The following is a 19,713-nucleotide window of genomic DNA, read 5'->3' on the forward strand; positions in this document are numbered from 1 at the left end:
GACTATTCTTTTCAGTTAGTAGGATGCAGGAAATTCTGACGTCGCCTGCCTTCTATCAGACAACAAGTACTGCCAGGAGGGACTAGTAATAAATCTCATTGCTCTCAGCTTCTGTCCTATGTCTCTTCTCATAATAGGCAAATCTGAGACAGCTTTGTAATAATAACAATCTAATGCATTTTATTCCACCATAGAAATTTTCCTTCTAGAAAGTGAATGTATTTTGAACAAATCCACCCAAGGCTTTGTGTATGGTATACTTTATTATTAATCCTACAACTGTCTTGATTCCTCTGTCTGCAAATGTCAAAGTACAATATGAAGGACTTTCATCACTGTATATGGAATAACATGCAAGCCTAAATTAGATGTCTTTTTCTTTCCTACCTTTGTGTGGGCTCATATTATATTGCTTTCAATTCTTCCTTATTACCCATTTTTATGTAAGGGAAAGGAAAGCTACTATGGTCTGGAATTTCTATTTTATATTGAAGACAAATTGCCCATTGTTTTATGATTATTCTTTAAAACTAAGGAGCGTGGAAAGCATATGCAAAATAGAATATGACATTAGCATATATGGTACATGAACAGTGTTTGCTTGCAATTTGTGTTTAGATTCTTGAACCTGGAAACTGAAGTTTTATTAACATTCTTATTAAATGGACTGCTGCCAATGCCTACTAGGAGGAGAAAGACGACACAGAGACATCACTTTTTTAGTGATATAAGGTACCACTGTGAACTATTATTCCCAGCATTTAATCTGGTAGTGCCAGAAGCAGTATATACATTTTCCCAACTACTTTATTATACTGGAATGCTACTAGTTACTGTCTCAGCCAGTACATCTGATAGCATACTTATAGTACAGAGAACCTGCAATCTTGTCCATGGCAGCCTGGCTGCTTATGTATTGATTAGGAAACAATTCATGGTGAGAAGTGGGGGTACATAATTTACAGCTCTGTGTTGTTGGGACGGGGGGGACTGATGGGAGTTTGGCCTTAAGTTTCATAAACTAAACCTTTGGTTTACCTGTAATGCAGGCACCTCCTAGATACAGAACCTGGTTTATGATAAAATTACTTGAAATAAAATAATTCTTTTTTTTTTAAATAATTATTATTATCTTCCCTATGTACTTTATGTATTTTATGATAGGATAACTTGCAATATGATAACTGGTATATCTTTGCCAAGTTGCCCCATTTTTGCCACGTACATTGTCCTTAGAATCCTCTCGCACAAAGATATTCTACAGCTGACATATGGTGACAATATGTCTGCTAAAAACATTCTCTACAACCTGCTAAGAAATAACATTTTTTGGATTGGCCATGCTGATCTATCATGTTATTGTATTACACTGAAAAAAAAAAGATTATACAAAAAAGTAAGTAAAATTTTGATTGTCTGATTATTGCATTTGCCTTAATAAATAAGCCTGTATATGTTAAACCAAACTTGTGGTCACAGGCAAGCACAGCTTGTATGAAAAGCCATGTCCTTCAAATTACTTTCAAAAGCACACTAACATATTAAAGCTTTTGTCAGATTTTAGGGGGTTTACATATGCTTTAATCAAACAGTGGAGATATGCAAAAAATTCATTTAAAAAGTACATGTGTGAATCAGGTTTTACTACATGCACACATTTCTATGCATAATCTGGAGCAGAATGAAAGAATAATTAACATAGGCATTCATGGTCCCTCTGACTGGCTCTGATTCACACTAAGGCTCCATTCACACTAGCGCATTTTTTGATGCATTTTGCATTTTGCAGAAATGCATGGGAATTTTTTAACATGGGTTCCTATGGAACATGTTCACATCAATGCCTTTTTGTACCTCTGCATTTTTGGAAAGGGTCAGGGACTTTTTTTCATGCAAAATGCAGCGTTTTGCATGTAATACAATTCAATGGACCAGCATCAAAAACGCATGTGCACCGTTTTTACAGCGTTTTTGCAGCGTTTTTGATGCGTTTTTGGCGTTTTTTTTTTTCATTTTTTTTTTAAACTGTAAAAAAATAAAAATGCAAAACGCGGCAAAAACGCTGTAAAAATGCTATAAAAACGCTGCTCAAAAACGTGGCAAGCATGACGAAAAAAACTCCAAAAACGCTCAAAAGCAACATGCATAGGTGTGAATCGAGCCTTAGGCCTGATTCACACCTATGCATTTTTGGAGCTTTTTGCATTTTGCAGATTTGCACTACAGTCCATTTAACATGTTTTCCTATGGAGCATGTTCTGTAGTGCAAATCTGCAAAATGCAAAAAGCACTAAAAGTGCATAGATGTGAATCAGGCCTTAGGCTCGATTCACACCTATGCATGTTGCTTTTGAGCGTTTTTGGAGTTTTTTTTGTCATGCTTGCCGTTTTTTAGCAGCGTTTTTGTAGCGTTTTTGCCGCGTTTCGCGTTTTTTTTTTTTTTTTTTTAGTTTTTCAAAAAAAAAAAAAAAAACGCATCAAAAACGCTGTAAAAACGCTGCAAAAACGGTGCACATGCGTTTTTGATGCTGGTCCATTGAATTGTATTACATGCAAAAAAGCTGCATTTTGCATGAAAAAAAGTCCCTGACCCTTTCCAAAAATGCAGAGGTACAAAAAGGCATTGATGTGAACATGTTCCATAGGAACCCATGTTAAAAAATTCCCATGCATTTCTGCAAAATGCAAAATGCGTCAAAAAACGCGCTAGTGTTAATGGAGCCTAACAACACATATAATGGCAACTCAGCGAATCAACACCTGCAGCTTTTGATTTGCTCATAAGCAGGTGAATCACCAATTCATCTGATGATTCCCTGGCTCTCACAATTAAACTTACCTTTTTATTGGGGATGGGGCAATGATTTTTGTGGTGCCTTCATTTTCTCCATTTTCCAAGTTTGTTGATATCGGCTCTAAATTATTTGAGGCTGTAAATGAAGTAAAAACACATTTTGATGGTAGTTTCTTTGTTGTCAGGCATTTCAAAGGAATACTAATGTTATATTACATCTATTCCAGCATGTGCACATTGTCTACTCAAATCAGCAATGCAGAATCCAAAATGCCCCTTGGGGCCATAAGCACAAGACAGAGATGAACAGGTTCGTTTGAAGTAGTTTGCTCTCTGCTGATATAGCTGTATTGTCAAGCTGGTGTGATTTCTGGAATATTGTGTTGGGTTAGTGAGAAGAATATGCTGAAGTCAGCAGTGACTGAAGATTGTTTTGCAGAATTTCATTCCTCGGATGTTCCATTCACTATCAAAGCTCAAAGCCATTTTATTCTGGATCCCTGAAAGAACTAGATTCTTTCTAGCTGTGTATACACAATGAGACTTGGGCTAAGAACTGGAGGATGTGCTGAGGGAGCATGTTTGGTTTACACACATGTTCCTTAGTCAAATACAAGTTGATGTTCAGAAAATCAAATGATTGTCAATAAAGTTACAATGTAAAAAAGCATTCCTCACTGTGGATTTTATATTTTAACTTCAGGCAAATAAATAGTTGCAAGTTGAAATACACATCTATTAACTATCTTGGGTGAATTGATATCTTGATGAAAAGGATAACTTTTGTCATTCACAGGACTACTGGATATTGAAGACACAGGGCAACCACAACTGTCAAAGAACAGGGCAGTGCCTATATTTCTCTCATAACAGCTTTCCTTTAATTCATACAAGATGACCATAGCTCATATAAAATTGAACTCCAGGAATTAGACAAAATCTATCCTTGGTTGGGAGCCCCCCTGCACTGCAAGGGCTCAATGCTCATTTAGTCTAGGGGTCCAGGGATTGGGTGTAATACTTATCTTATTCTTGCTTTAGACAGGCTCCCTCAATCCATTTGGACACTCCAGTGCTGTTGTCTCCCTACTGTACTCTGAGTTAAAGTTGCATGCTAGTCTCCTCAACATACAATGCAGTGCTAATAACACACTAGGGGTCCGCCCACAGACAAGACCTTCAAGCCTGCCAGACTGAGGGGTAGGGTAAGTTATACACCTTATTCCTGCACCCCTAGACTAAAGAAGCATTTAACCCCACCGCAAGGTAGATTTTGTCCAATTCCCAGAATTAAAGCAGGTGCTATTTTTTTTTCTTAAAATAGTAAGCATGTTATACTTACCTGCTCTGTGCAATATCTTTGCACAGAGTGGCCCTAAACCTCTCTTCTGAGTTCCCATAATGGCGATGTTGGCTCCTCCTCTTCTATGTCTGCTCCCATAGCAAGCATTTGCTATAGGGACAGATCTGCAGGCTCGCTCTTGAGCCAGGATACAATGGTCCTGTTTCGGCTCTCATCTCACAGGATTTGATTGACAGCAGCAAAAGCCAATAGCTTCTGCCTCCGTGCTTGTAAGGAGAGAGAGCGGCAATAAAGCTCTTGGGCACAGCGGTGGATCGAAAGAGAAGCCAGGTAGGTATTTGGAGGGGCTGGGGGAATCTGAATATACTGAGCTTATAAAGTTATTGTAAACCCTCAACCTAATCAGTTTAAAATACAAATGAAAGGCAAAACATTTGTGTATAGATATGAAAAAAATTATAAATACCCTTTTTCTATAAATGATCAATTCCCTCCGTTCTCAACTGCATAAGAGCTGGGAGAGGAGAAACCGCAGCACACTGAGCTTCCCAGTAAAAAGCTGTGTGTGTGTGTGTATGTAAGGGGAGGGGGGTGTAAAGACATCTGATCTGAGAGCACATTTAGTTTTCAGCACAGCTAGGGAACTGACCACGGTGTGTTCTTCTGTTTAGCGTGGTAAGTTTTTAATAGGAAAGCAGAGGAACTGGCAGGAACACCAGGGATTTCACAAGCAATACAAAGAGAACAGGATACTTTTTCATACAAGTGCATGGTACAGCAGGCACATATCTGGAATATGAAATGTTGGGTTTACATATTCTTTAAGGTAAAAAAAACCTAAGCCTTTAGAACCACTTTGAAACTGGAATTGGCAGCTGATAAGAAAACTTTCTTATTACCTGTTACAGCTTCAAGTGTGGCTCATAATGTAAATAACTGCCACCTAAAATAAATAGCAGGCACTTTCTAGGTATCTGCACATTGTTTTCCATTTCTCATAGAGCACTCTGATGTGCAAATAATGACCGACTCTTGTGGTTGTAGGCTTTACCCTACCCCCTTCTCTTCACTACAGGCTATTTAGGGTGGTTCTAAAGGCAGAAGTTTTTTTTTTTTTTACCTAAAAAACCCTCTGTGTGCTGTGTTTACAAATCTGTTTACAATCTGTTATCTGCAGATGTAAATGTTATAATCTTTCAAAATGTCAAAGCAATTTTTTGAAATGAGTCTCCCCAAAACTGGTACGATTTTACTACTATAAAAGGATGGTTTGGTACCTGGCTGCTGAGTAAGTGCTGATCTTTTGGGATAGGTTTTGCTCTGGTTTCTCTCTACTCTTTGGTCAGGCCTCGGAAGTTGGATGGACAGATCTCTGCTCATTTGTGAAGCCGTCCTCCCACTAAACAAAAGGTATAAAAAAAATGACAACACGCTTTTAAAACATCTTGGCATATCACAAAACAAACTGATTAAAGGTTTAGACCCATTCTTTATAATTTAATAAGAAAATAAGAGCTTAAGTGGAGCTGTCACCAGTAGCAACCACACAGGTTTTACCATTTACTATATGGAAAAGCTGCATTCTGACTGCTCACTAAGGAAAAACACAACTTTTATTCCAATTTTATTTCCTCTGGTTTAAATAAAGTAGCCCCCATATTTAATAACTTTGGAGATTTCTAAACAATGACTATACAGGATGTTGAATTATGTGCCAACCTATAACATAAAGTCAAGTGCACCTATAGCCAGATTTAGTGGACAAACACTGAGGCCCTGCATCATCGCCACAATATTATGAATTCACTTACCAAATCAGGCAGGCCACCATGAATGGAAGGAAAGAAAATTGCTTGATTCCCTCATCAACATCAACAGCCTGCCCATACATGGATCAAATCTCGTCCGGTCCCTGCTGAACCGGCCGAATTTCGATCCATGTGTGGCCGGCTTTAAATACAGTTCCTATTGTGCCAAACTGATAGGTAAAAACACAAATCACATTTGGGTATAATTGCCAACCTCAGCACCACATCCCAGCAATATCACAAAAAAAGATGAGTAATAAAACTTTAAAGGTGATAATCGTACTCCCTCAGGGAAAGAAAAATATACATAAAAATAAATATACAATCATAACTTTTATTGCATTATCCAAGTGTAAAAATTGGGTAGACAAACCCTGATAATTAAGAGCATGTTGAATGAATGCTATTATAAATACAAAGGCAGCAACCCCATACACCTTCCGATAGGTAACTTAGCCAAAATCACATACAAACAATACATAAACCAAAGATGTAAGAAAAAGTTGGATATGTAGGGAAGGTGTCCCAACCTGTTTCGCAGACTGAATTTCTTCAGAGGTTCATGGGGTGCAAAATAATGTATATTATCCAAGACAACACATAAATAAAAAGCTGTATGTGTTGTCTTCGATGATATACATTATTCTGCATCCTGTGAATCCCTGAAGGAGCAAAACTTGTGAAACACGTCGGGACATTACGCCTTTCCTACATATCCAACTTTGGCATCTTTGGTTTACATATGGTTTGTATATGATTTTGGCTAAGTTACCTATGGGACAGTGGGGGCTGGTGGCCATTTTTCTGTGGGGGGGTGACAATCCCCCCCGCCTGCTTGGTCGATCAGTCCTCGCACTTACCCCATCTAGGTTGCGGGCTTCCTCCGGAGGGCGGGCCTCTGCGTCTCCTCTTTCCTCGGCTTCCCATCAGCGTGGCTTCCCATGTGTCTTCTCCCTCCTCCTCCTTGGGGGCCAATTGGATTGCTTGTCCTTCTCGGCCAATCCGGTCTCAGAACTTGCTTCCTGAGCCGGGATTAGCCAGGAGGCGAAGCAGGAAGACAATAGCGAATATTAATTCGCTAATGTCACACAAGTGGGTGGGCTGTGCCCCGAGCCCACCCTTTTTTTGAAGCCAAATAGAGCCTCAGGCTCTAATCATTTGCTTATAAAAAAAAAAACTCCCATTGGAATCCATGCGTCCAGTGCCCTGCATGTAAATTAGGGGCCGGGCGCATGGATTAGGGGGGGCGGCGCCCCAGTGTCCCGTATGGACATGCCGCCACTGTTATGGGAAGGTGTATGGGGTTGCTGCCTTCCTATTTATAATAACAGTCATCCAACATGCTCTTGATTATTACACTTTGACAATGCAATAGAAGTAATGATTTTACAGCATCTAACAAAAGTGAGTACACCCCTCACATTTTTGTAAATATTTTAATATATCTTTTCATGTGACAACACTGAAGAAATGACACTTTGCTACAATGTAAAGTAGTGAGTGTATACCCTCAAAATAACTCAACACACTGACATTAATTTCTAAACAGCTGGCAACAAAAGTGAGTACACCCCTAAGTAAAAATGTCCAAATTGGGCCCAAATTTTCAATATTTTGTATGGCCACCATTATTTTCCAGCACTGCCTTAACCCTCTTGGGCATGGAGTTCACCAGAGCTTCACAGGCTGCCACTGGAGTCCACTTCCACAGGTCTGGAGACATGCTTGGGCAGTCCATCACCTTTACCCTCAGCTTCTTTAGCAAGGCAGTGGTCATCTTGGAGGTGTGTTTGGGGTTGTTATCATGTTGGAATACTGCCCTGCGGCCCAGTCTCTGAAGGGAGGGGCTCATGCTCTGCTTCAGTATGTCACAGTACATGTTGGCATTCATGGTTCCCTCAATAAACTGTAGCTCCCCAGTGCATACAGCCCCAGACCATGACACTCCCACCCCAATGCTTGACTGTAGGCAAGACACACTTGTCTTTGTACTCCTCACCTGGTTTCCGCCACACAGGCTTGACACCATCTGAACCAAATAAGTTTATCTTGGTCTCATCAGACCACAGGACATGGTTCCAGTAATCCATGTCCTTAGTCTGCTTGTCTTCAGCAAACTGTTTGATAGCTTTCTTCTGCATCATCTTTAGAAGAGGCTTTCTTCTGGGACGACAGCCATGTAGACCAATTTGATGCAGTGTGCGACGTATAGTCTGAGCACTGACAGGCTGACCCCCCCACCCCTTCAACCTCTGCAGCAATACTGGCGGCACTCATACGTCTATTTCCCAAAGACAACCTTTGGATATGATGCTGAGCACGTGCACTCAACTTCTTTGGTTGACCATGGCGAGGCCTGTTCTGAGTGGAACCTGTCCTGTTAAACCGTTGTACGGTCTTGGCCACCGTGCTGCAGCTCAGTTTCAGGGTCTTGGCAATCTTCTTAAAGCCTAGGCCATCTTTATGTAGAGCAACAATTCTTTTTTTTCAGATCCTCAGAGAGTTCTTTGCCATGAGGTGCCAGTATGAGAGAGTGATCACACCAAATCTAACACACCTGCTCCCCATTCACATCTGAGACCTTGTAACACTAACGAGTCACATGACACCGGGGGGGGGGGGGGGGGGGGTAAATGGCTAATTAGACCCAATTTGGACATTTTCACTTAGGGGTCTACTCACTTTTGTTGCCAACAACTTAGACATTATTGGCTGTGTGTTGAGTTATTTTGAGAGGACAGCACATTTACACTGTTATACAAGCTGTACACTCACTACTTTACATTGTAGTAAAGTGTCATTTCTTCAGTGTTGTCACATGAAAAGATATAATAAAATATTTACAAAAATGTGAGGGGGTGTACTCACTTTTATGAGATACTGTATATGATTTTTTTGCATCTCTTTCTTTTCCTTAGGTATAAACACAAATGTAAATTGTTTCTTTGTCAAAATACTTAGCTAGCCTGAGCCTCCTTTTTACACCCACTTCTGTCTCATAATGTGTCTATAATTATTATAGATACAATTACTGGTCAGGCATGATCTTCATAATTAGGTTAATGTGTTATCCAAACATAACACTGCATATGACAAAAAACATTTACACAATGCAGATGAATTTTGCTTGGCTTAATTCCCATGTGAGGTCAGACGATGAACTATGTGAGAGGATACACTGAGCACTAGACATGATATCACAATGAGTCACTATCGGCGAACAAAGTCCAACCTATTATACAAATACATGCTTTAATAAGCCACAGATAAATGCTTGTTCATTCAACCCACCTGTACCTATGCCGGGATCCCAGAGAGCCAAGCTTAGTCAGCTTCCTCGAAAAAGTACTTGAATCATTTTCTGGGATCCTTAAATATGTAAGAAATATATATTAATATGTTTATAAAACATTTACTAGCTATCAAGAAGAAACATTTTTAAGCATGCATGTAGAGATATTAGTATATTTTGCAAATATAATAAACTTGTAGCAGGTTTACAAAATGCAAGTTAAGACTGAGAATATATAGCTTAAACTCCAGACAGGCTGTGGCCTCAGCAGGGAGCATCAATAGTTTCAAAAAACTATTAGGGTCCTTTCACACGGGACGGATCCATGATGATCCGCCCCGTGAACATCCGCTTGCTCAGCGGGGATCGCTCCGTGGATCCCCGCTGAGCAGGCAGATGACAGGTCTGTCTCTGCACACTGTGCAGCGACGGACCTGTCAGAGCGCCGCTCTCCCCTATGGGGGATCAGGTGACGATGGACCATAGAGTCCGTCGTCACCCGATCCGATAACGGATGGAAGAGTAGGTTTTTCCTCTGTTACACTTTTTCGGATCGGAGCGGGTCGGATGTCAGCAGACATGTCACCGCTGACATCCGACGCTCCATAGAGGTCTATGGAGGGTCCTTTCAGGTCCGCCTAAAAAACTGACAGGCGGACCTGAACGGATCGTTCATGTGAAAGAGGCCTTAGCGAAGCATCTGAACAACCACAACATACAGGAATATACAATGTAATACTGACATATAATCACACACATAGGTTGGACTTGATAGACTTGTGTCTTTTTTCAACCTCACCTACTATGTAACTATGTAAAAGACAAAAATTAATGTAGCTCTATATTGATTAAAGAGGAAGTAAAGCGCCGTTTTTTTTTTCTGACCTGCAAAAGTAAAGGCATAATGTGCTAGTATGCATCGCCGGAGCCGCATGACTCACGGGCGGCTGTTCCTTCAGAGCGCATGCGCCAAGTCATTGACTGCATATACAGTAAATATCTCCTAAATGGTGCACGTTTAGGAAATATTTACAGTACCTATAGGTAGCCTTATTATAGGTTTACCTATAGGTACAAACAATACAGGGAGGTTTTTAATACTTTTGTTAAAATAATAATATAGCCTAAAATTGCCACATAAGCCATTTTTTAATTTAATGTTAATAAAAAATTACCTTTCCATTTCAATCTGAAGCTTGTGTCATTTTTTAAAATAGTCAAAAATTCAATGCAATATGGCAACCTGGAGGTGTTGTGTACACAGTTGGTGCACAGAACGCTTACAGAAATGTAATTTCCTGCTTGTGTGATTGGCAGACTGGGGTTTATTTACTAATACTGGAGAGTACAAAATTTACTGGAGCTCTGCAGAGACACCAATCAGCTTCCAGGTTTAATTGTTAAAGCTTAATTGAACAAGCTGGAGTTAGAAGCTGATTGGCTACCATGCACAGCTGCACTCTCCAGTTTTAGTAAATCAACCCTACTGATTTTTAGCAGATATTTGCAATAAGACACAAGTAAAGGTATCAAATACCCTGCAATAGGAATTTCATGTTTGGCGAGATACTCTCTAATTATGATTTATTATGAAAGGGATGCAGACACTGCAGTTTTCCTTGTTAGAACACTAAACGTGCAGCAGGTGGTTAGAATGCGTGCACATCCTCCGATTCACAAATCAGCTAAGACATAGTAGAACAAACAGTTTTGTCATCAGAACAGAAAAAGGTAGGATTCTGCTGCAAAGTTTGTTAAGATTCCTGCAATGCACATAGATCACCCAGAGAGCATTATCTTTTTTTCAACAAAAGTGGAGTTACATTTTAAATGTATTGTTTAAATGCAAGCAGTGCAAGTGCTTGAAGTTTACTTGGCATCGGCCTCTAGCAGTCGACCGTAAAGCAGAGCTCAGGCTGGAGGAGGGAAGAGCCACACAAAGAGCTAATCAGTTGTGCTGCAGTGCAAGGGCCATTATGATAGGCATAGAAAGGAGTGAAAAAAAGATGAGCCCATCAGTGTTTTATACATGCACATATGGCAAGACTTCTTCTTTAATATCTAGGTTTGCAAGGGGCTGGGTATGCCCCCATTGAGAAACTGTGTTAAGGTTAGGTTCACATGTAAGCCTTATGCAGCAAACACACGGTCGGACTTTTCAACCGGACTGGTCCGACGGACTGAGTCCGGCGGACAATCCGATCGTGTGTGGGCTTCGACGGACCTTCAGTGGACTTTTCCAGTCGAAAATCTGACGGACTTTAGATTTGGAACATGCTTCAAATCTTTACGTCGTAACTCCGCCGGACCCAGAAATCCGCTCGTCTGTATGCTAGTCCGGCAGACAAAAACCGACGCTAGGGCAGCTATTGGCTACTGGCTATCAACTTCCTTATTTTAGTCTGGTGTATGTCATCACGTACGAATCCGTCGGACTTTGGTGTGATCGTGTGTAGGCAAGTCCGTTCGTTAAAAAGTCCATCGAAAGTCCGTTGAAAGTCCGTCGGAAAGTCCGTCGCACCAGTCCGGTCGAAAAGTCCGCCCGTGTGTACACGGCTTTAGGCTAAGGTTTAAGGTTCAATGTATGGGTGACTGGGTGCTAAGGGGTTAATTTAGTGCAAGGGTATGGATTAAGGTTAATTGAAGTATTAAACATAATAAAATGGTTAAGGGAAGTTTTAAGGGGTGAAGGTAAAGGAAGGATTAAATGCATGGCCTAAGACAAGAATAGAGATCAACACATGTTAGAGGACACTGCTTTAACTTGTACCAAAAGCCCCACTTCAAACAAGATAACATTTATGTAGTTAATCTGTCATTTAAGCCGTAAACGCAACTCTTCTTAAACAAACACGTATACTTTTAGGCATGACAACTCACCTGAAGAAGGTGTGGTGCTCTACACAACATTTCCATAGATGTTTACAGGTAACTTTGTTGCGAGTTTCAAAAAAGTAAGAGGTTTCAGTGCACTGGAATATAAAGACAAAGAAACAAAGAGTTACAAAATGTACAGCTGGAATGACATTACCTGCATACCACTGACTTATCTGGCACTTAAAAAAAAATTTTTCAGTACAATTTCAGGCAAGTATTATGGGCATTTATTCCTCAAAAATAAGAAAAACCATAACCTCTGCCAAATTAAACACATTTTTTTTTTTTTTGCTGGCAGCAGTCCATGCATAAAACTGACAATACTGTATGTGCATGTGTTTGATAAATGAAACAAAAGAATGTGCACTCTGATCCTTTCCACCCAGAGGACTTCATATTATACAACTGCTCAAAGCCACTCAATGGTGACCAGGACAAATAGAGAAGATGGATCTCCAAGATGGGACACATACAACAAAAAAAATCTTCCCTACTCTGTCCAAGACTAAAAAATATTTTAGTTAGAGAAAAACATTACGTATAGCAAACCAACATTATGGGGTTGATTTACTAAAGGTGTAGAGAGAGCTTGTTCTATTTGCAAAATGAATTTAAAGTGTCACAAAACCCACATCATAACAAACTATCAATAAATGGTGTTATTAATATTATTATTATTACATGCTGCTCATACTCACTCAGTCACTATGAGATTAGTTTTTTTTAGTCTGTATTCTGCAAAAAACAAAACCTGGTTGATCCTGTTGCTCTCGATCTCCACCTTCTGTTCATATCCCCAATTCAGCTAGGAATTTTGCAGCTGTGGTGGCAACTCTGCAGTTCTGTAGGGTTGAGGTCAGGACTCTCCCGTCCCATTGGGTGACCCAAGCTTCCAAACAACATATCCCTTTGGCTAGTCAGACACCCAAACAAAGCTGAGAACGGCTTTGATTGGGTCTCCGCTATGGTGACCCAAAAGCCATGACATGACATCACTTCCGGTTTACTCGGATGTCAATGGCGCCCTTTTAAAAAAAATCTAAAGTATTCAAAAACATATATCTTGGTGTTTTGCTTTTAATAGTAGAGAAGGGATTTGGAGTCTTAAAGGCCCCAGATCCCTCCATAAAGAGTACCCGTCACATGCCTATTGCTGTCACAAAAGATGTTTACATTCCTTGTGACAGCAATATAGTGATAAAAAAATTAGACAACAGTGTAAAAAATAAAAATAAAATAAATAATTAAAAAAAAAAGTAAAGTGCCCTGTCCCCCCGTGCTAGCGTGCATGCAAACAGCGATCGTCTCACACATGTGAGGTGTCACCGCGAATGTCAGATCATGGGCAGTAATTCTAGCACTAGACCTCCTAGACCACTAGATTGTAAATCTAAAGTGGTAACCTGTAAAGACCTTTAAAGGGTCGCCTATGGATAGTAAAATGTACGTAGAATGGGTAACAGAAGAAGTCACCAAAATGGTCATGTGAGCATGGTCTGGTACATATGTAATCATTGTTTTATGTTGTATATAGCTACCCTAATACTTTTTGTGAATTTAATTAGCCCTTTGCTCAAATTGTTCATTAATTTCAGACTTAAAGCCTCGTACACACGGTACGAAAATCAGAAGGGGATTGTCGTTTGACAGACTGTTGTCCGAAGTTCTTACTGTTAGTACGCTCCTTTCAACAATTGTTTTCCAATTTTTGGCCAAGTGTTGGATGACAGGCTAGTCAATTTTTGTCAAATTCCACGTCCATGTCAGATTTTTGTTTGTGGCACGACAATTTGTCTAACGTTAGTATGCAAGACAAGATCCTGGCACACGTCCTTTTAACAAAAATCAGACGCTCGGTTGTCCAACAATTGTACCGTGTGTACGAGGCTTTACTCATGTTTTGAGTAAGCACCTACAAAACACTTTTTATGGCTCTTCCAATTTTTTATATTTTCAAGATGTTTTCTCCAGTGTAATGCACTTTAATCATAGATGATTACACTGTCTATATTTAAATATGCTCATTAGCAGAAGCTGGGTTGTGTGGCATTATTTTTTGTTTTAATTTTTGGAAGAGGAGAGTAGTGCACTGGCCTCCTTTATGCAATTAAATAAAACAAATCTTTAATTAGAGGAAATTACACTTTCATCAAAAGGACTTCAGCCCAAAATATGTTGCGCATAGATTGCCTGAGTAATTAACAAATATCACTCCCCGTGCTTTGAATTTATGACTAACAGCTAGTACCAAACACCTTAATCCCACATGCAAAATGTGCTAAGTTGATTCTTTTATTCAAGTGCTTATTTACATGTTTTGAAGATAAAACCCTAAAGAGGCTGAAAAAAAACAAGTAGAAAAGTAAAAGGGAAACTTTTATTTCATAGCTTGAAAAACGTAAGGGAGATTTCAAAGTACAATGTAGTATTGATGGGCATAGCCGATCCTGCCCCCTGCTCTCGTTGAAGGCTGACAGAACTCTCCAATCTAAACTGGGCTGAGGCAGCACCATCCTATCAATAAAAGTACATGTCAAAACATCTCTGACAGCAGGATTTTAATGTGCATAACCCAGTGCAGTGATTCACTGAAGCCTGACCAGAACAGTGAACCTATGCTCCCTTCAAACAGAGAAAAAAGCAAAGCAGGCCCAAACTGGCAACATGGCTGTTTATGAGCCGACATGGGCTTGTGTATACAGACTTCAGCAACTTGAGTTGCTTTTATTCTCCTTTTAGTTACACCAAGAGTTGCTTTAAATGGCTTCCAAGTAACACTGAACTGCTCGATACAACCAAAAAAATGATTACATGCTCCTTTGGAATATTTCAGGTCTGAACTAAGCTACAACCAGTTGCTCAATCTGAAGTATTGCTATTGTAATACTATAACCCTGCTTAGTGCAGCCAATGAACATTCTAAATTTTCTTCTTCCCATGCCATATCTACCCATGCCGTAGTATAAGCTAAACACAACTGAGCAGAACATTACAAGGTACTGACAGCCGAGATGCCTAATTAACAATAGACCTTTGTTAAAGTAGAATTTCACCCTAAAACTTAAATCTCTACATCTACAGGCATTCACAATCTAAGACTAACCTATCTAGCCCTTTAAAGAAGAAATCTTTTTTTTGTAGCTGATCCCACGGTGGAAGCTCTGCAGAGGAGACAGCTGACAATGGCTGTGAAATGAATGGGAAGTGACATAATAGTGACTATGGGGCTTCCATTGTCGGCTATCTCCTCTGCACCCGCCTCCACAGCAAAGCGGACGATGACAGCTTAGCGTGGGACCAGACCACAGGCTTCAAAAAAGGTAAGTATAGCGATTTCTTCTTTACAGGGCTAGATAGGTTAGTCTTAGATTGTGTGTGCCTGTAGATTTATAGATTTTAGTGTTAGAATGAACTTCTACTTTAATGATTTTACATATGGCAGTAAGATACATATATATACACAGTAGATAAAAATAGAGGAGTTCTATGGTCAAAGCATACACTTTTATTTTGTAACATCGACATTGTAATAACAATGCAAACAATAGTAGTTGTATTTGACAATCCAATATAAGCTTTCTTAAAAATTGTCCTTTCATGTTGTGAGTGCTGTCTCTCTGCTGGTCATCTCTTTCCACAACTTTTTGAATTCCCTGCCTGCTTTGCAACCTCTCATCTGTTGTTTATTTTCAATTTCTAAGGACATATTCCATGGTACCCTGCCTGCAATCAGTGATTCTTGTACTGAGTCCACCTCCTAAAACGTCTCTAAGGGCTCATGTACACAGGGCAGTTTAAAACTTTTTTTTTTGAACGCTGGAAACCCGACAGCTGCAATTCGACAGTGAAAAATGTCCATTTTACAGCTTTTACATACCACGTCTATGCAAGTTTAGCAAGGGTTTTGAGGTTAGAAGCATTTTTTAAAGATAACCTCAGGAGACCCCCACAAATGCCCACAATGCATTAAAAACAAGTACATTATTAACTAGTTCAGCCATTCTGTGAATGTAAACTACAGTCCTAAATGTGATTTTTCTGCTTTCAAAAAGATGCCTGTAACCTCAACTGCCTCTAAACTACTATAAACGACTGAGTGTACATGTACACATAAGATGACATAGAGGAAATTTCAGGGGCTGCTGAAAAAACATTAAAGTGCTCCAAAACTTCAGTTTAGCAGCTTGATTGCACATGAGGCCTTAGCACCTCTGTAGTTAAGAAGGCAGGATCTGTGAAAAGTATGACACAGCAGTGCCTACTCAAAGGGCATAGCGAATACAGGTCACAGAAATCAAGGAAGTAAATGTGTTAAAGTAAAAGTAAGTAAAGTAAAGTAAATGATTCTTCAAAAAGTAAGTTTACAAACTTTTAGATTGTTGAGATTAATAGGACTATGCGAGGAAATGAATATATGATTATACATTTTGACCATAAATAAAAAAGAACCATAAATGTAAAAGAGTAGGTTAAAGGATAAGTTCACCTTTGGGAACATTTTACATGTTCTACCAGATTTTAGGGTGGAACATATAACATGTTCCCAGTGCTGCAGTCGCTGCCCCCACAGGGCTGCAATACGGGGAGAAGTTCCACACGGCCGAGTCATTGATACACAGAGCTCTGTGTATGAATGAATTACAAGTCCCGACAGCCTTAGCAGTTGTTGGCTTGTAGCTCTCAGTGGACTACCACAGCGCTGTGGAGTATGGGATATACAGGTAAGCTGAGACCTGCATGACATCAGTGATCTGCTGATCGCTGGTGCAATGCTTTACAGGCTCCTAATACAAAAAAATAATAAATGCACATTTTTTACTTGCAAAATGATGTGCATTTATTATTTTTTGTACAAAGGTGAACTTATCCTTTAACCACTTCAGCCTCGGAGGGTTGTACTCTTCTCCTGACCAGGTCATTTTTTGCGATACGGCACTGCGTCCCTTTAACTGACAATTGCACGGTCCTGTGATGCTGTACCCAAATAAAACTGATGTCCTTTTTTTGCCACAAAGAGTTTTCTTTTGGTGGTGTTTGATCACCTCTGCGGTTTTTATTTTTTGCGCTATAAACAAGGACTGACAATTTTGAAAAAAAAAAACAATATTTTTTTTTACATTTTGCTATAATACATATCCAAAAAAAAATGTAAAAAAACAAATTTCTTCAACAATTTAGGCCAATATGTATTCTGCTACATATATTTTGGTTAAAAAATTCCAATAAGCGTATATTTATTGGTTTGCGCAAAAGTTATAGCGTCTACAAAATAGGGGATTGATTTAGGGACTCTTATTGTTTTTCTGGTAATGGCGGCAATCTGCGATTTTTAGTGGGACTGCGGCAATGCGGAGGACAAATCTGACCCTAAGTGACACTTTTTTGGGGAACAGTGACACCAATATAGTGATCAGTGCTAAAACATTGCACTGATCAATGTATAAATGATACTGGCAGTGAAGGGGTTAACTACAGGGGTGATCAAGGGGTTAAATGTGTTCCCTGGGAGTTGTTTCTAACTGTGGGGGGGGGGGTGGATTCACTGGAGGAAAAGAGAGATTGTGCTTCAGCTTAGCTGAAGCACGATCTCTCTTTTCCTCCCTGACAGAGCAGTGGTGTGCTTTGTTTACATCAGCTCACCGCTGCTCTGTCTCTCCTGTGAAGGATCAGCGGGTCGCGGTGGCCATCACAGTCACCGGACCTGCTGTTTCCAATCACAGCGGGAGTGGCGTGCCAGTGGCGGTGCATGAAATTACATACAGCGATTTTGTGCACCCGGGCCACCCTGCCGCAGTAAATATACGTGGGGCGGTCCAGAAGCCGTTAAATTGGATGTAAGGTTTTTTTGCATAGAGTGGGTATTGCATAGAGTGGCCTTGAACCTCCTCTTCTGGAGTCCCATTGGCACTCTTGGCTCCTCCTCTACTCCATGTGTCCCCATAGCTATAGAAAGCCGAACCGGGTTGTGTGCGTTCACTGATACATACAATGCAGCTTGACACTCCCCCTGGCTTGGCACCCCCCCCCCATGACTCAGATAAGAATATAGGTATGGGGGGGGGGTGCCACTACTGAGTTAATGCATACAATGCATATTTGACTTTAGACGGTCTGGCCATTGAAACGACCGGAGATCACAGAGAAGGAAGCACCGTGGCACATTATAGCACAAACTTGCAGGGGGCCCATTTAAAGAATGCGATATAAGCTAGTCTATATTAAAGCTTTGCTGAAGCTGAAGAAAAATTTCTAAGTGCATCAATTATGTTTTAGTAATTCCAATCAAAATCTTTTCTTTTTCACAATTTGCCCACCTGCATTTACTTTAGGCAATAGTCTGATTTCAGAGTTAGCTTTAAACCAATAAATGTTTACACCTGGCTGCAGTAGCTCAGTCTTTCATATAAAACAGTAGGAACCTTTACTTTTGGCATCAAACGTATTGGGTTTACATGCACACTGTGTAGACTTGTGAACTGCTATTAAATCACTCTATTAAATCTGACCTTTTGTAAAATCTCTTAAAAATTCTTATGGAGTGTATGTCAAACCCTATGCCAAGTCAACAAATGTTGGCTGAAGTGCAGCACAAAATTAAATAAAATAAGTTAAATATATTCTAATATTATAATTTTATTAATAAGGTAGAATATGAAAATTTTGTTAAATTATGAGAAACACTTCTCCTTTAGCACCAACATAGTGATGTGGCAAGTCTCTACCTACTGCCTGTAAAATCTATAGAAATGAACTCATTAGGGACCAATGAGAAAAGGGGGCCATATCTACCACCAGTCTGCTACAGCTGGTGCTCACAACACCAAGTTCTCTGTGCCAAAAGCTATGCATCCTAATTTTTTAGGAGCAGTAAAATTCATCTTGCTACTTACCACTGGCCACTGTTACTTACATACTGTAGTTACACAGTTACCCTTCACATCTTTCAAGATGTCTCCCACCAAAAAAGCTCTAAAATAGATGACTAAGTTTGACAAATATTGCCAAATGGACAGAGAAACAGGATCTACATCAGATGAAGGTAAGCTGCCTTCTCACACACCTACCAGTCTGCATCTGAAACAGCAAATGTTCTTGTTGCCAACTCTACTTGCCAGCAGTAGATCAAGGTTAAGATATGCCTCATCCCACAGGACTTCCATAAGCTTCAAGATAGAGTAGCAGAATCTGAAATTTGTCTGAGCCACATGGAGGAGCAACTCTGGTCATTACAATGGGCCTTTAGCCAAATGCACAATCAACTACAAGCTGTCAGGCAAAAACAAAATGACAACAAGAACAATATGTGCTACAGCAACCCCCAATTTATTGGCCTGCCTGAGAGGACTGAAGGACTGGATCTGGGGAAGTTTCTTGAACACCTCCCAATTTACACCTATTGGTCATGACCATTTCTTCCCCACCTTAGCAGTTGAACGTTCCTCCAAACTATCACCTCCCAGGGACCCACACACACTTTCATGAAAATACTCAAATACAAGGGCAGAGATTTCTGGCTGAAATTTAGCTTCAACAAAGTTTTTAGAAGCTAAGCAATGGGTGCGTATCTTTGACATTATATGCGTGATGTACCCAGCACGCCTTCAAGTATTGGATGGGGATCACACACACTTCTTCAAAA

The 19,713-nt window shown here is 40.0% G+C and overlaps 1 protein-coding gene across 2 annotated transcripts in view; it reads right to left on the bottom strand.

Moving 5' to 3' along the window:
- Nucleotides 1-19,713, bottom strand: part of EPB41L4A (erythrocyte membrane protein band 4.1 like 4A) — a 411,842-nt gene that overhangs the window by 88,159 nt on the left and 303,970 nt on the right. For both annotated transcript variants that reach the window (XM_073624611.1, XM_073624610.1), the window contains 4 exons: nucleotides 12,078-12,169; nucleotides 9,197-9,274; nucleotides 5,375-5,496; nucleotides 2,840-2,930 (listed from right to left, as the gene is read on the bottom strand). In XM_073624611.1, coding sequence (XP_073480712.1) covers nucleotides 2,840-2,930; nucleotides 5,375-5,496; nucleotides 9,197-9,274; nucleotides 12,078-12,169 — 383 coding nt within the window. The remainder of the gene's footprint in view (nucleotides 1-2,839; nucleotides 2,931-5,374; nucleotides 5,497-9,196; nucleotides 9,275-12,077; nucleotides 12,170-19,713) is intronic.

The sequence above is a fragment of the Aquarana catesbeiana genome, linkage group LG01 (genome assembly GCF_042186555.1).
Source record: "Aquarana catesbeiana isolate 2022-GZ linkage group LG01, ASM4218655v1, whole genome shotgun sequence".
NCBI classification, from domain to species: domain Eukaryota; kingdom Metazoa; phylum Chordata; class Amphibia; order Anura; family Ranidae; genus Aquarana; species Aquarana catesbeiana.